Raw genomic sequence first — 18257 nt, 5'->3', positions numbered from 1 at the left:
GACCTTATCACTCAGCCACGCAGCTGGCAAATATTCATGCTGTTTCAAAGTAATATTGCTCACAAAGTAAAATCATTCAAAACTATTGTCTAGTGAGGTTAGTGAAGTAAAGACAATAAGTAAAAACATGGTATGGCTACATCATTTTTAATATATAACTATCAAGGCATTTTTTTTTAAAACCTTATTTTTTCAGATGTCTGTAGTTTATTTCATTATTTTATTTTGTAAGATTTGCTATCTGCTTGCAAACTGTGTCAAAACAAGTGTATATCATATATTCCATACTTGGTTTTAGTACACGTAGCTTGGAGGCAAATATTTCCAGATATTAAAACTGTTTAATTCAAAAATATGTTTTAAAAAGCTCAAAGTTGTGGTTTTATTATTTGATTCAGATTCATTTGCTTAATTGCATTGATTTAAATGTTGGTTTGTTGGTGAATCAGTTTGGAAAAGGATACCAAAGATATATGGATAGTTACAGTTGGTGGTGGGCATCCTATTTTTATGTTGTGGAGGCGTTTGCTGCTTTTGGAATCATTCTGAATGGGTCACTTTTAACAATGCATATTGTTTCTTTAATATATTCGTAAGTATTTTGAAACTAATTTTTGTGTTTCGTGCATAAAATCAAGGTTTCAGTTTGTTTATTTGGTATTACCAGTACTAGAATTTTCTCTTTTAGTACGCAATTCTAACAAATCTGAAAACAAAGCTTTTTATTCCCTTCAGGAATACAGTAATTATTCATGATCAGTAGACTGTCTGTTAAACCTGACTAATGGCTTTATGTGGTGTAACAAACAAGCAATCGATCCTTGTGCAGCCCATTTTACTACACTTTTTCTTGTTCTCATTTATCTTTGTTTGTGGTTCATTGTTTAAGACCATTGGTCACTGTCAAAAATGCTTCCTGGGTACACTTTGACTGCAATCTATCTGAGGCAAACAAGCTGGGGAGTGTGTGACAATATATGCTTGTTCCAATGCAGTGGCTCCATGAAGCTGCTATTACAGATTTAAACATTCCATGTGGGCGTTTGTGAAATTGATCAATTGACATTTTACAACTTGTGAATCAAAGTGTCAGAGTGTCCCAAGAGCTATAAAAGCTGGTTTCTCATAAATATTCATGCTATGTGTCTGAACATAAATAAGTCATGCCCTCTTTGATTTTGTTTCTTGACATGTAAGAATTCAGTTCAATATCCATTTTTGTTTATCCACTCATTTTTAAGAATTTTTTCCAACTACAGTAAATTGGTTGCTCAATGAAACACTATATTCAAGTGACTGGCCAACTTTTGGGTTATGAAAAAGTTACCTTTGAAAATAGTGTATGTAGTGCTGTGCACATGCAGAGGACCAAATTCTTGTGAAGATTGCACACAAAAATATAATAAAACGTTTATTAAAAGAATTATTAAGCACCAACAGCTTGCAAGCCATTTCAAAATAAAACATAAATCTTTCTATGTATTTTTTAAAAAAGAATTTTGTTTTCATAAGTGACTCAATAATAATAATTTATTCTTCAACAACAATTCAATCCAAGATTTGAATAGCTGTATAATTTCCAGCAGATAACTGTTGTAAAACAGTTCTTCTAATTTATAATTTTTGGTAAACATATTTTGTTTTAAAATGCACTGCGTGTTTGACTTTTTAAAACATTTGGTATTGGCCTTTCAATGAAGCATTCATTTATCGTTTTAACAGTTTACATTTTAGACTCATGAACTCTTAGCTTGTCAATGTTTGATCTATTGCTCCTCTATGCTAGAATAAACTGATTCATTAAGTTGCCATTACTGTTGTCGGACGTCGGTAATACTTTTCAAGTTCCACAGTGGTTTTACATTTAAAAGCATGGGTTGCTTTTATTTTGTTAGAAAGTGGGCTTTGACTTTTCATCACTCATGCTGACTTTATTACAGAAAGTTTTATATGAACAAGAAGCCACCTGAGCTAATGAAAGCAGAAATAGAAGGTGTTTCCATTTTAAAGCCTTTAAAAGGTGTAGATCCAAATTTGGAAGACAACTTGGAAACATTATTTGAGTTGGACTATCCTCAGGTCCGTTTTTGGTTGTTGTTTAATGCATTTTCCCTACTTATTAAAGGCTATGTTGTATCAATTTAGTCACTTTGTTTAGGTATTTTTTGAATATAATTATTTTATGTTTTTCAGTATGAAATCCTTTTTTGTATTCAAGACCCTGATGATCCAGCACATGATGTTGTGAATAGATTAATTTCTAAATATCCCAACATTGATTCTAAAATTGTATCAGGTACATTTATTTTTTAAGTTTTGTAATGACCATGCAATCATGCATACAACTTTACAAAACTATGTGGCAATTGCCTTGCTTGATTTAAATTAACTTTCTTTAACAACATAAGTGCACGCAAAAGCTTTGCACTGCCAATCATGGTGACCTGACCACGGACTGTGATTTCTAGCCTAAGTTTACGTAACTGCAAAGAATTTGCACTGCTTTGGAAGAGGCTTTTAAGTTTGATGTTATGTACTGTTATTTCTCATTACTACAAGCCTACAACTGCTATAGAAATGCCATGGAAATAATTTCATTATACTGTGGGATGGGTTTAAATTGAAGTATTACAGTATGCCTACCTATTACCTATAGATAAAACCAGGGCTGTGGAGTCGGGCGAAAAACATTTGACTCTGACTCCTCAATTTATAAAGTAACTGGCCAACTCCGTCTTGCGATCAAAATTGAAATGGCGACTTTCACTAAAGCTAACAAAAACTAACACTTACATTGAGAGAGAGTGAACTGGCAATCCTGAGAAGAACGGAAAGGTCAATGGTGAGAGCAATGTGTGGGGTGAAAACGAGAAGGGAAAAAAGGACTGAAGAATTGTTGGATATGCTAGAGATGAGAGAGACCATAGACCAACTGGCAAGGGCAAATGGAGTAAGATGGTATGGACATGTGATAAGGAGGGAGGAAGGAAGTTTTCTTAGAAAGGCACTAGATCTAAAGGTGGATGGGAAGAGGAAACGCGGTCGTCCAAGAAGAACGTGGAAACAACAAGTGAAGGATGAATTTAAAAAAGTCGGACTGAAGGAGGAAGATGCAAGGGACAGGGTGAAATGGAGAAAAGGGATTAAAACAATTGCTGCGCGGAAACAATCGGCCACCTCCACTAGTGGGGAACAAACCGACGATGGATTATGATGATGATGATGATTTTCAAGCAAGTTTTAGAGTGCAATACGGAAAACAAGAAACAATATTTTGAAAACAAATGCAAACAAAAACTGTATTGTTTATTGTTTTGTATCAAGTCGAAGTCTGTCTTTTTTTTAACGACTCCGACTCCGTAGCCCTGGTTAAAACATTTAGAGTTAACTATACCGTAAGTAAAATTGGTTGTGAATTGTGCGTTTTTGCATGCATTGGGCTGCAAATTCTTGCAATGCTATATTTGCTGACTAAATCTCTCTATTGATGTAAACAAAGCAAAAACTTTTTAGGTTTTATTATTTTGTGCTGACTTGGAAAAGTGAAATAATGACTGGAAGTCATCAATTTAATGTCACGTTTTATATTCAGGGGGAAAGAAGTGCGGTGCCAACCCCAAAATCAACAACTTAGTTCCTGCGTACGATATCATGAAATACAATTTATTTTGGATATGCGATTCAGGAATTAGAGTTCTTCCTTTAAGTTTACGTGATCTCGTTTCAAAAATGACTGACAAGGTTGCACTGGTGCATGCAGTTCCATATACTTCAAATAGAAAAGGCTTTTCAAGTACAGTTGAAAAGGTTGGAAACTATCGTGCCACCAAAGCACAAATTTCACTTTTTTTAGATGTATATATGGATTGTTTAACTCTTAAGCATAGAAAAAATAATTGCGAATTTTGTATTCAAGAAATAATGGAGATTTATTTGTTGGATTTTGCATGATTCGTACCATTTGACCTGTTCAATACACCAGATTTACATGCATCGTTTTGTTTTACCGCCTGTCATCATTCAGCAGTGTATTTCCTTGTCAAAAATGACAAATATATAGATTAATAATGAAACTTTATTTAATAGATTAACTTGTTTGATAGATTTATTTTGGCACACAACACACCAGAATATACTTGAATGCCAATCTCCTTGGTGTAATTTGCATGACGGGGATGTCAACTCTAATTCGGCGAGATTACTTCCACAAGGCCACGGGAGGCTTAGGAAAACTGTCGATGTACATTGCAGAAGACTATTTCATGGCCAAACTTTTGGCAGACAAGTGAGGAAACATAACATCATCACTTTATTTGGTTTAAAAGAAGGAAATGATCTAATATTAAACTAAGCTGTTAATTAAGGAAATTACTATGCTGTTCTATGAACATTAAAAGGGGTTCTGTGGAACAATAAAGTGTAAAGAGCGTTGTTTATGAATTTATGTTAGTGAGCATTTAGCTGGCTCCTTTGTAGAGCAGTTTCAAAGTTGCTACAGGACCTTTACAAAAATATTTTCTGTCGAAATTCCTATCAATAAAGCTACTGAAAGTACCACTGTCCAAATGTAAGGATATATTTTTATGTGCATGTTTCTTGCAGTGGCTACAAGCTTGCACTTGCGTCTTTTCCTGCGCTTCAGAACTCAGGTTACTATGGAATTCGAAATTTTATCGACAGGATGACGAGGTACGCAACATTACACGTATTTTCACTGCATTAGTTTTTTTGCTGTTTCATTTACTTTTAGAAAACGTTCCAGTGAAGTGAGTAAACTAATACCATATTTTTTGGCATCAATTTTTTTTTTTTTTTTTAAAAGATTTGACGCACCGTTGTCGATCATAAATGACTTTTAATGTAAAAAAAAAACGGTGATTCTTGTCACTCCATATTGATTGGGCCAAACGCCAAGGAATGATCTATGAAGTTTTCTAGTAAATCTACTTCGTTTTATGGGTAATTTCTGCTCTTTGTACACTTGGTTGGAACACAGAGTAGTATTATAGTGATTGTTACATTCTCTGGAAGGGGTATAGGACTATTCTGTTCATCATTTCTTTGAAGATTAGGTCAATGTTTGTCATGTTGCTTAAGTTGACCTTTGAGAACATGTGCTGATTATCTCTAACCGTTGGGATAAGTGCTTGTACCATGACTGTATGCAGATTGGAAAAAAATCTGTTTTGGTTTAGAGAATTTTAATTTCCTGCGCTAAAACTGTGTTGTCGTCAGAGACATAGTCAACTTTATTCATATTTTTTTCTTAATTGCTTTGGACAGGATTGGTAATCTAACAACCCACACAGTCAAATCCGTCATTTTACAGTCTGCAGACGTTGAATCAATGGAAAAATGGTGGATTTTGCTGTCTGGGTAGTGATAGTAGTTATTTAGCCTGTAGCAGCGTTAGAACGATGTAAAAAAGTCTTTACGCTCTTCGTGGCGGCTCGGATTGGCATGAGTATTTACTAAAATATCACGCTTTACTAAAGCTTAATCTTGAAAGGTATCTTCTCGCACAGTCATGCCTTGTTTTTGCAAAGACTTGCACTGACGCAAGATAGGCTATGGCTGCCGACAACAACATTTCCTTTTGGTAATTCAACGTTGTTCCCTGTTTCTTCAGCTGTTTTTTCCTAGATTCTACAAAAGCCTACCCCAAAACGAGAATCAGCATCACTCAATCTTTTTACATACTATTTTCACATGACTTACTGTGAATACCATCTGTCATCATAGCGGGCGAATAGTATGCACTTGTCACAATATCATACTGCTGAATGCTGTCGCATTATTGTCTTGTCGTAGTAGTCTGGTTGCCAATACAGGAAGCGTTTTAAACGCCCGGTTTCATTTAAAGACTAGATTACGCAAAGAGTTCTTGTTTACAGTAAAAGTAGTTGCTGAAAAAGTTAAAAAATCTAACCATGTTGTAGGACAAAACTTGAAAAGGCTGAAGATCTGTACTTAATCATATCTATTCTCTTTCATGTTGCTTGACATGGAAAAGGAAAACTCTCTTTTTGTGGCTTTATATTTGTTCTGTTGATTTATTTTTAAAAAAGCCGCTTGTTGTAAAAGCTTTCCAGTCAAGACCAAAACAGAACATATATGTTTATATAGACGACTGTCTCATTTTGGAGTAATTGTTACATCGAAAACGCGTGGATGGCACATCCTTACTTTTTAACTTTGTTGTCACGTGATCCTATTTGCTGTTATTTTTTCTTATAGAAATGCTTTCAAACTGTAGCCTACTGCGCTACTCATTCAGCGCAAATCGACTCGTCAATACGTTTGTTTTGTGTACTCTTTGATTGGCGTTGATGGTCGATTTTTAGTGGCAATTTTTCATCCGATCAACTTACACATAGTGTTGAGGAAATTTACAGTCTGTAATTTGCCATGCATTATTGAACAGGGTTCCACAAAACGTTGTCGTGGTGGTGGTATTCGTATGTGGGGTTTTATAACTTCATCAGTTTAAGCTTTTTTATTGAGACAATCTCGCCCATGTTTCTAATCGGTTGTATTGAATTTCCAGTCGAAAAGCTTAACATGAAGTTATGTAACGTACGTCAAACCAACATAAGAAACACCACTTATTCTTTCGGTGACAATACAAAGAAACCGTACTTTCTATTTTTCCTACATATTGTCTTTCTCATTGTGTTCAACAAAGCAGCAGTTTTTGTTCGTTTATTTCTTTGTGTTCGTTTTTACTTCGTCATTCCAGCTTTTTGTCTCTGAACGAAGGGAGCGTTTCTTCCATGGCTTCAACACTTGTACATGGGCTTAGTCTGTCGTAAGCTGTTAAATATTAATCGAATGTCCAGATAAACTTTTATCGTTTGTACACCGGCGAGGTCTTTTTTGTTTATTCTCGTGTGACGAATTATTTGAACATGTTCGCCGAATGTATCGAAATATAACATTACTGCTCAAACATGTTCAGACTCACATGATTCTACTTTAAATACGTTAAATTGACGCATATCTATCATAAGCCGTCAAATCCACCATTTAGTAACCATGCGACTATGGGAGCATCTTATCGTTTTATAGCGAGTCATTTCTTTCCGATCGACTCATTTGTTGCTGGGCTCGTCATTGTGTCAACGTTTACTTTGGTGCAGTGTGCCAATGTGCCATGGAGTCCAAAATAATGGTTACGAAGGGTTGCGGATCTTATTATAATGGTGAATATTTTCAGCAGGCCCATCTAGAGAAAATCTTACGTTGCTTGCAGCTTCTGTAGTCATCACAAGGTAGTCGTCGTTATCATGGAAACTGCGAAGAGTCGAACAACCATCAAACTTGTGCTGTTGCATATTTTTGCTGCTGTTTACCTCTTTATGCTATTGCTGTGTCAAAGGAAGAATCTCGTACTGAACGCGGATCTTAGCTGTTTCGGTAGTCTACAACGCCACTTTTTTTTCTGTCAACTCATTCAGCATTTATGAACAGGTACCGCCGTAAAATACCAAGAGCTTCGAAGTTACATATAATATATAACATGCTTGTAACCTAATCTACTATGAACACTAATTTTGTCTTTTCAATGATTAATAAATGTTGTGTATTTTTGCAGGCATACACAATAAAACACTAAAATAGCACAAAAGGTTATATTTATTTAATAGATAGACCTGATTAAATAATACGCCAATTTAATGGTTGTCGCATCAAGTATTGATTTCTAAATATTGAAGATTTATTATTTTATTAAAAGGCGTTTTTGTAAGTCAAACACAACAACCACGAGATTTTGTCAAATATAGCATAGGAATGTGAATACATCTTCGGCAAACATTACCGCAACGTTGTGTTTCTAAGTCACATTACGTCACCCATTACGTATTGTCACATGCACGGCATTCATGATTCACTTGCTATGTAGAGTGCCATGTGACAAGGTCTAACAACCAACCAAGAGCCATTGACCATTAGGTTTTATCGCTTCGCAGTCATTTTCAAATAGCAACGTTCCATACAGCAAATCAACCAATGTAAAAATGGTTGATTTGCTGTCTTGGGTTCTGTGGGTGAGAGGTTGAACAATGTGCGCTACGTTTCTTTTGTGTACATTCACATAAGTACGCAATTAGTTAGTTCATGAAGATTGTAAGTTTCTTAAACAATGGGAAGTATTCTTTGTCAGTAGAAGTGTCAATTGTTAATTTTTAATTAAACCTTTGCTTTCTTCAGCTCATTTCAACGCCATGTGTGTCACGCTTGTATTTGTAGGAATGTCTCCACTCAAACTTGCTTGAAGAGTGACATAATATTCCAAGAATTCATGTTATCAGATTTAACTGAACGTAGTAAAAATCCTGATCAAAAAATCACTTATATATGCACAGAAATTATCTGATAATTTTGCTGACTTATTGTAGCTTTATTTTTACAATTGATCAGATTGAATTTCAACAACGTACGAGTCCGCACACACATCTACGATTCACTGCATCAACACTTAAACGCTTAGTTTGAAATTTTAAGGCATAAAGTGTGATCTCCATTGTTGAAAGTTTTGCGAATTTCTTTTTCCGTTCTTCAATGCCAAGTCAAGTTTGTGTTGTTTGTTACGAGTAAAATTGCCGCGTAGTTTCTACTGCAACACATCCGCCCAAGAAGCATGTGACGGCGCAAAACGTGTTCTTTCAATTGCAAGACAGTTGCTAAGCAACCCAAACATATAACCAAACAATTACGTTCATCAAGGCTGCGTTGTTTTCAACGGTTGCCAGCAACAAAAGGGTCGTGCTTGATGGAGTGCAACGGATGTAGTTTAAGATCATTCACTCGTGACTTCTGACATTAACCCGGGTCTTTTTGCCTGACCCACTTTCATAGTCTTATGATCTCTAACTCGCAGAATAACAGGTTTCGAATAACACACCTGCACCAAACTGATCAGGCACCAGGATTTTGTACTTTAGTGAATTCAAACAAATTTTAAAGCTACCTGTTCGAGTGTTGGACTGCACTTTTAGTAAGTCATTTTTTTACCGCTGGTGCATATTAAATACGTTGCAGAGGATCGACTTCCACTTTCCGTTGGTTTTGTTTCATGCGTAAACTGACAACGCTCGCAGTTACAACTGATGTTTCCAATGTTTGTCTTCAATTTTAAATGAAGAACGAATGTCTCCTTGATTGAAAGCACCAGATGCTGTGTTTCCCGATCTTTTTCCCTTCTGGCTTTGTGTGTGCTACATTCTTCGTAAACTGACATTCGAGGAGCAAGTCTCATCTAAAGCGTGTTGCTTGCAACTCTTTGAAAGGTTATATGCTGAAATCAAGATTTCTCTTCTTTTTTTTGAAGAAACATCACAACACCAAAGTATCAAAGAGAGAAAGTGTATGAAAGTCGGAATGAAAGGGTTGTAAGAACAACCTATTCGACTGAGAGGAAAGAGATGTGGGAGTTGTTGCTTTGTTTAAAGATATTGAAGTGCGAACGTTGCACTCAAAAAATCTAAATATTTTATGCAATGACTTAGATTTGGTTTGTGGTCTCTGTTTACCTGATACACAAAAAGTTGGATACCCAACATTGCACAAGGGTGTACGACTGCATGTGCAACTCCCGTTAGAAAAAAAAAACAACAAAAAACAGCATTAAAAACAGAGAGAGACTGTTCACCAGGCATTTTATAATAAAAGTAATTTGCGTTCTTCTGGTGACTATTTACTAGGTTACCTCCTGATGTTAAAGATGATAACTAGCTTTTGTATTTCCGACGTTTCGTCAGTCAGCACGACTGACTTTATCAAGGTGGCTAAAACAGGTTAACACAACCTGCTTACTTTATTCATTTTATCAGTATGTTTTTGTGTTGTGCCATCGTTGCTGAACAGGTTGTGTTAACCTGTTTTAGCCACCTTGATAAAGTCAGTCGTGCTGACTGACGAAACGTCGGAAATACAAAAGCTAGTTATCATCTTTAACATCAGGAGGTAACCTAGTAAATAGTCACCAGAAGAACGCAAATTACTTTTATTAAAAAACAGCATGTTACTTCCAAATGAAGTTTAAAATTGTAAAAAGTTTTTTTAGGAAAAACTTTCCCTTGCAATTTTCAAGTTCTGTACCACCAATCAAATTTTCAAATTGACTTTTCTTTCAAATGCTTTGTATGTAGCAATATTTATTAAACACAAACAAGGCGATTTGATTCAACAACTGTGTAATTAAGATCACGAAGATACATTTACTTTATTCAAAACTAAACAATAACCTTGATGTGCATATGAATTGTGTGAATATTTTCAAAGTGTGGGCAAACTGCCAACGAATCCACTATAAAGATTAATGCACTCAATGGAGAACGCGTGAAGAACCACAACTGAGGGCCAAGCGCTTCCCACACTCGCTTGTTGTGACCCGGATGTGCTGCTATTGTGCAACTTTTCCTGAAAGCCAGTTGCTAGTTTAGACCTCCAATGGGAAATCAACTATCACGAAATGTTCAGAATTGTATAATCGATATGAACAATGGTGTGGTCAGCTTATAATGTTTTGTTAGTAACTACTGCAGCTGCGAATAGTTTTAAAGGTTTGTCTCGCGTAAAAGTTTAGTGCGAGAGTTTGGGAAGAGTTGGAGATGATCAACTTGCCATTTTGTTAGAAGTGACTTGAATTGGTATTCCTATGAACAACCATAAAATGAACAGTTGAACACAAATGTACATGCTTTAATGCACAAGATATCACAATTGAAAAAAGAACAAGAATGTGTCTTATATTTTTACCGATTTCGATGGAATGCATTTACATTTATTTTTTTAAATAGCCTACATTTTACGGATATTGGCTTTTAACACGGTTTGCGATGTGTTAAGTGCGTTGAGTCTATGGTTGAAACAGTAATGTTGTTTGATCAATTTTGGTGTTTTAACCATGTAACTTGATGCCAACCTTTTTAGGCGTGATGACCGGATTGAGAAAGTCTTTTCTAAAAGTAAATCTTAGTAATTTTTGTAAAAGCTTAGAACCGCCAACACAACTTTAGTCACTGAGAGGGTGAAGTTTTCGCTTGCCCACATTTAAATATTTATTGTCTAAATCAGGGTGGTCTGAGACTGCGAGCATGAAGGGCCACATTAAGGTTTGAGGAAAACTTTACGGGCCACATAAAAATGATTTTCAGCTTATTGCAACGGTGATTTTCAGCTGGTATAGAAGATGCAATACATAACACCAACAAAATAGCTAAACAATTTATGGTTTCTTGCTTTTGGTTATTGTCGATCGCTGCTTAAAGTTCGATGGTCGACCGATGTACACAGCCATCTGTGTTTCATCAGCCATTTTGTTTAGTGTGTCGTTTTTCAAATACTTTATAATTAATTGAGAAAGTGCTTTCACAACTGTTGGTTACGTGCTATCGAACACAAAGAACATCTTCACTGCAGATTTTTGAACTTAAACTCCTTCGGAACGAATATGACTTGCAAGCACACCAGGCACTGCGACTTGATATTGCTATTGGCACTTGTATTATATTCCCTATATTCTTGAGGCATACCTTTCCCCCAAATAATGTAGAATACAAATCTGTTTTCCCTTTCTTTGGACACTTATTTTATTGATACTTTACTTGACTAAATAAATAAGTTAGTAGCCAACTTAGAACTGAATTCGAGAATCTGTGCCAGCACCAAACAGCAAAAATCAACGTAACTCTGTGGTCACAAGCCGTAAAAAAATGTTAAACATATACACATACAGTAGATCGTATGTCCTCCCATGCATTGCTACCATGTTTGTCTTTTAGACTTTCGAGTGATAGAAAAATTGTCGAGTAAACGTGTTGTCGCCGATCAATATGCATCAGTGACGCAATTTTTAGTGAAGCCGCTGGTTTATGCCAGCATTGCAACTTCAATCATCAACAGAGGTTGAGATCTTGATGTAGACTCTTTGATCCCTGAGCGCTCCAAGTATTCAATGATTAATGCAAATCGATTGAAACGTCAGTCGGAATCATTTCCCGACAAAAACAATCGGTTTGGTACGCTTAGCTTAGTACTCTATTGATTTTTTATCTGCTAAGCTAATCAGTCAGAACCCAACCTAATTTGTGGTGGTGGAGAGAGTTAATGATTGATCGGTCGCAGATCCTTCTGTCTCACTCAATGTACACAATGAGGCCCACTGTGTGGTTTGTCGCTTTGCGTAGGCTGCTGTGCTGTCATTACATGCAGTGACTACATGCAGTGACTTAGCACAACGCGGAGTCTTGCAAAATATTGCACAGGCAATGACTATTTGTTGGTGTTGCATTTATCACCCGCCTGATTGCCATAATACTTGATTTTCCATTTTACATTTATCTTACGTAAAATTACCTTTTTTAACCATTTTTATTTTTGTAGTTTTTACCAAAAAGCAGATGGTTGATATGAAATTAGCTTTAGTTGTTAAATCAAATTCTCCAGTGGACCTTGCTTTCGGTAGCTAAAATCGATTATGAAATTAAAATAAAGCAAAAAAAAGCAAGTTAACTTTTGCTGACTTTTTCTGTATCAAAAGTAGCCTATCACCTTCATATTTATCCTCTTTGGTGGAGGAATGGACATGCACAATTGCACATGCATCCCTTGTAGTTGTAAATGAAGCCGTCTGTTTGCAGGTGGACAAAGCTTCGTGTCGCGATGGTCCCTCTTGCTGTTATTCTTGAGCCCTTCTCTGAATGCTTCCTGTCCGGGCTCATCTTTTCTTGGTCTTGTTTACACTATTTTTCATGGAATATGTTGGCCGTCTTCCTGTATCATGTTTTTGTTTGGTTTGTGTTTGATTACATCCTTTTCCGTCAACTCGAGGTAAGTAAACACTATTTGTGTAGACTAAAGCTTGTTTTTGGCGTACATCCGTACATGTTTGGTCAGTTGTTTATGCATTACATTTTGGCATACAGTAGTAGTACACAATTTCAGTTTCCAAGATGTTGCAAATTAGGCACCTTGGTTCGCCACCCAGACAGCGAAATCCGTCATTTTTGTACACGTTGAATCAATGTAAAAATGACGGATTTTGCTGCCTGTGTGGTGGATCTCTTCATGATCTTTCAGCAGCTTTGTCTTGTTTATAGAATGGTCATCTTTTAATGTCGAAGTGTGACTTCCTCGTCGCCTGGTTTGTGAGGGAAATTCTCACTCCCTACGTCATCCTGTGCGCTCTGTATGACCCAACGATAAGTTGGCGGACTGGCAAGTTTCGCTTAAAGTGTGGCGGAACAGCCGAGGAAGTCTCCAACGTATGACAAAAAGCGGCAAGTTTCTCCACAATCCAAACGATCCCTCCATTCTACTTATTGTTATGCTTCAAACATCTGTGATTGTGCTTCTCATGCATTTATTCATCGTTTTTTAAGCGTAGAATTAACATTATAATAACCAAGATAACGTAAAGTCTGCGGTGCTGCATTATTTTTACTGAACTCATTTTGTACCTCATAGTCTATAGAAACTTAAAGTATTCTCAATATCCTTTTAAAGATCGTTACTTTCTTGTGCATCTCTAGCATCACCGTGGTGTGACAGTTCACCGAACGACAGTTGATCAAAAATAACTGCTGTTTCAGAAATTTCCGAAGCGAGGCTGTACCCTCTAGGAACCACTACCTGCTGTTATGAAAAGGGGAGTAATTTATGTAGCTATCTTCACAGAATTGCACGAAATTCGATTTCGAGTAACACCTTTGTTTTTTAGTGCACGCTCGTTCGATGGGCAGTTGTACACTTGCACAGTACAATGACACGTTACGGTGAAATAGGATCTGCAAAAGTGATGTCACTTATGTTGAAAGTGAATAACTGTGCGGAATAAGTATTTTTTGTGTTTTGAAAAGCCATATCCCAGACAAGAAAATCCGTCATTTTTACATTGATTCAACGTCTGCAGACGTAAAAATGTAAAAATATCGGAATTTGTTGTCTGGGATTCCAGTCTACAAACATTGTTATTTCATAGTCGTTTCTAGGACTGTGACGTTGAAAAATCGAACAGGCTGCGTTTTTTTTTAAGTACTTCACATTTCACCATTGTCGAACTCACAGCTCACATCTTTTTTAAATGCAATTATTATATACCATTGATCATCGCCATCGTAAATGAATAAAAGTAAGTAGTTCGCTTTAGTTTCTTATAATTTTATAAGGATATGATCTTCCAAGTGACTTGTGTGGTTGCAAAACTCCCTTGCTTCGTATTGCGACAATGATGGTCCAGATCCTGAACCACCAAAATATATTTTTTGTTCTATCCATGTGTTACCCCTCTTGTCTCAACGCAATTATTGAAAAATACAGAACATTTTGTTTTGAAATTTTAGGTATGAAACTGTTACCGTTAGAGCTAGAAATTCCTTTTAGGTACCACAACAATATTTCAGTAAATGAATATGTTTGTAGTGGAAAATTTCGTTTTCATCACCATTGAATATTTACGTTTCTGGTTGGGTGCAGTTGAATGCAAATTGAATGCGCCCGCCAGCGAAGCGGAGACGGTTGGGGCGCGGTCATTTCATGGTCATATTGTTGCACTCTGTCAACTTCGAATTATTGTGACTACACTGTAAAAAGGGATTTTTTTTCTGGTGCACTTAACTACATCATTGTATCGCGGTAACACACTGGACTGACGGAATGTCGTATAGTTAAATTCATTAAGTTTTTGTTGCTTTTGATGGTCAGTGCAATGACCTGACGGCTTTCGATTGTTGTTATTGTGATGCTTTATCAACGTTTGCGGAAAGATCGCTATCCAAGCGAGCAAAAGTTGCAAGTTTTATGACGTCACAGCAATGAAAATGGGCAACTTTGGCTAGCTGGGATGACTTTTCCGCCTGACGTGCATTCCTAATGCTTTTTAAATTATTTATTTGTGCACAATGCGAGTGTAAATTGTTTTGTAGAGATTTAATTTACAGTGGTTATGAAGTTGATTAATTTGTTTTTTTGTGTGTGAAATGTTTTGAAACCCGCGCAAGTGATCTTGTGCCTGGAATCAACTAACGGCTAAAGCCATACATGTCGTAAGGGAAAGCAGGACTGTGGAGTCGAACCTAAAATACCCTACTTCGTCGCGGTTCGATCCGATCGCGTCAAAAACCTTTCCCATTCTGACTCCACAGCCCTAAAGATTGTGACAAAAATGTTTCGCTTGAAGGGAATATGATCGTTTTATGCTTTTTTCAGCTCAGAGACCGAGTAATTCCGATCTCTGTAATTCTTCCTTGTTCTGTTATGTTAAAGAGTTCAAAAATGAGCCGCTTGTTTTCTCCTTTGCACTGAGCCTTGGTATTGGTAAGCACACATCGTAGGCATTGCTACAATAGTGATGCAAAACTAATCAATTGCAGCTACTGAAGCGCCTTGTAGAATGATAATAAATCATCCATGACTAACATTGTTCTAGAAGCACTAAAGATGTGAAGTCGTGATGAAAAGACCTGCTTAGGCATTCTTTAAAGTCCTACTCTGGAAACACCAAATTCTATTCGCTTCTTGTCCGAATCCACAGTACGCTGCTCAACTCTTTTAACATTTATTCTATCTGAATCTATTTCCGGTATAAACGCCATTCGTTCCACTGCACAAACTATTGTCGTGGTACAAAGTGCCTGTTTTTCTTAACTTTTTTTTTCTATTACTAAAAAGTATTTATGTTCATGTAGCAGCCGATTAAGACCAGGCCAACTTTGTTTCTAGAATCTTCCAGCTGGCAAGTCGTGTCGATTTGTTGGTTGGACTAACATTTTATGTCCAAATGTAATCATCCGCACTTATGACGTGTCAACAACGACAAATCCTGGCGTTGTTGCATAAGGACATATTGTGTTCGTTTTGTAGGACTTTTGTGTGTTTACTACAAAAAGAATGTTTCTACATGAAAAGCCTGCGTTTATCCAACAATTATGAGTCATAATGTGGAAATTAAGTTTTGTTTTATGTTCCCGATTCCCAAACATCTTAAAAGTATCCCGTTTCAAGAAAACAACGCAACGTATTGTGTGTTAATTTTATCGCTATGTGTAAGAATTTCTTTTCATATTCCCACTGTACTAAATCCACAGCAATTTGGTTTGACAACATGCTAATCGATTCTGACCGTCAAAAATGCAAAGGTGGTATGCTAATCACCGATTTTGCCCTTTTGTATGTTTGACACGATTTCAAAAATTTTGTTGCCTAAACCTATATTTTGTGACGTGTATTATAAAGTATTCTGTTTTATTGGAAAGATGTTTGTCGGATATCCTTCTGGACCTTTGGCCAAGAGCGTGCTGTGCCGGTATGCTCTGGAATAAAGGTACATTCCCTAACCATAAATATGATTTAAATTTGCACCCTATTTCTTCAAATTTTGTTAATGTGTGTTTTATAATTTCGCAAAATAAATTATTATCATTGAAAACTTGACGGTGATAATTGAGAGGATTCCCTATCCAAAACAGTAAGCTATTTAAGCAAGACCCGAAGACATAGTAAGTAAAAAAGCTCACTAAATCCCCAGCATGACTTTATTTAATGAAATGTCTCTGATAATATGTTAATTCACGGTTTGTATTTGTCAGAAGATAAAGATTTGTCAATTCAAGTTTACTTTTTTTGTCGCAATGCAAAGGTGACGATGTTGTGAAAAAAGAACACAAGACAAAATAAAATGGTGGCAAAATTATCATACAGTAGAATTCGCCTATAACGGCACCTCTAGGGGATTTGCAAAAACTGACGTTATAGCCGAATTGACGTTATAGACGAACTACCGCAAACTATTCCAAAACTGTCTTTTGATTAAAGAAAGAGGTGCATAATCCAGTCAGGTTTACTGCGTACCACCAAACTGACAAAAGTCACGCAGAAAATACAGTAAACAAAGAAATTGTTTTAAAAAAAATAACCTACAGCGAAAGGTACAGGAAATTTGCGCAATACAGTATAGTAGAGAAGTTCATTGTTTATTAGCAAAAAAGGCATTGATCTTCAGCTGTTTCGGTTTTGACACGGATTTCTCTACTACATAGCGTTCAGCTTTTGCTGAATAATGTAGGATTTGCTCGCTATCGTCGTGACTTTGGATTTTTTCACGCGGGAAAAAAAGTTAATTAGTTTATACAGTACTGCACGTGCAACTGTTGCATTGAGTTGTTTAAAGGTCAGCTGTAGAGCTGCTTTTTGCAGGTGATAGTTTTTCACGCGAGAAAAAAGTTAATTCAGTTAATTAAAGTCCCTGCTGCGAACGACGTAGCAAAATAAAGGGAAGACATTTTACAAGCAGCAGCGCTAACTGGATTAAAAGACTGACCGTTCCTGGTGAGGGTGATGGCTTAAAGTGACGTTATAAACGAACAAAAGACGTCTGAGGACCAATAAAGGGTGCTGTTACATCAGGCCCGTAATTGCCGGGGGGGCTTGGGGGGGCAATGCCCCCCCAAGCTCAAAGTAAGAGATACATATTGTAGACTGAGCTAAAACGTTTACTTCAATTCTTCCCTTGTCCCTAGGAGTAGGTTGTCATGACGAGTATGCTTAGTGACTACACATTAGGATGAGTAGCTAAGAGTAAACGATATATCAAGGGACTTCATCAATGCAAACTCTGCCAGGCAAGCTACATTTGGTTTTCCAAATGAGTAATCCCAGACCCAAGACTTTCTATATTTAATTTGTTTTGATTCTCATATGTCACTTTGTACAATTATATTGCTTGTAATTTTGTAGCTGTTATGTACTGGTAGGGTAATAGTTATATGGTTATTCCAGACAGATTGCACGATAATGATTTTTAAATTTGGATGAGTTTTTTTGGCAAGGCATCTCAGGTAAAAGCAATTACAATGGAGTAAGATGCTGGTTTTGGAAATATTGTTCATGAATATCTCTTAAAAACAAATCCATCAACATTGGTATTGGTATCAGCTTGGATAGCTGTTCGTCGTCGTCGTCTGAGCTTCTGGGGCCGAGGGTCTATCCTTTTACCACCCCAGATTCACGATGTTCCCGGACTACACTGGAAGGCTGCTTGAGAGCAGCCAGTCTTTAGTATCATCATCCATGACGCGCAGACCTTCTACTCCGTTAGGTGGCTTGAAGATGGTACAGTCATTGATGATGTGGTCTGTTCCTGGGCACCACATTCACAGGAGGAGGAAGAAGCCATTCCCCATTGGTGCATTGTTGAGCGGAAAAGGCCGATGCCCGTACGGAGACGGTTGAGGCGCACCCATGCCTGTCTCTGTAGT

General features: G+C 36.8%; 1 protein-coding gene across 1 annotated transcript; it reads left to right on the top strand.

Annotated features, from left to right (window-relative positions):
• The first annotated feature begins 408 nt into the window (after nucleotides 1–408).
• Nucleotides 409–16423, top strand: LOC145778743 (ceramide glucosyltransferase-like). Its single transcript, XM_082590306.1, has 8 exons — nucleotides 409–592; nucleotides 1941–2079; nucleotides 2194–2296; nucleotides 3593–3807; nucleotides 4104–4285; nucleotides 4603–4689; nucleotides 12645–12834; nucleotides 13104–16423. Exons 1-8 carry the CDS (start codon nucleotides 474–476, stop codon nucleotides 13272–13274), a joined length of 1206 nt encoding a protein of 401 aa, XP_082446432.1. The 5' UTR covers nucleotides 409–473; the 3' UTR covers nucleotides 13275–16423.
• Nucleotides 16424–18257: the final 1834 nt, after the last annotated feature.

Source organism: Aplidium turbinatum, chromosome 10, assembly GCF_918807975.1.
Source record: "Aplidium turbinatum chromosome 10, kaAplTurb1.1, whole genome shotgun sequence".
In the NCBI taxonomy this organism is placed as follows: domain Eukaryota; kingdom Metazoa; phylum Chordata; class Ascidiacea; order Aplousobranchia; family Polyclinidae; genus Aplidium; species Aplidium turbinatum.
This window is presented reverse-complemented; position numbering and strand designations above follow the sequence as displayed.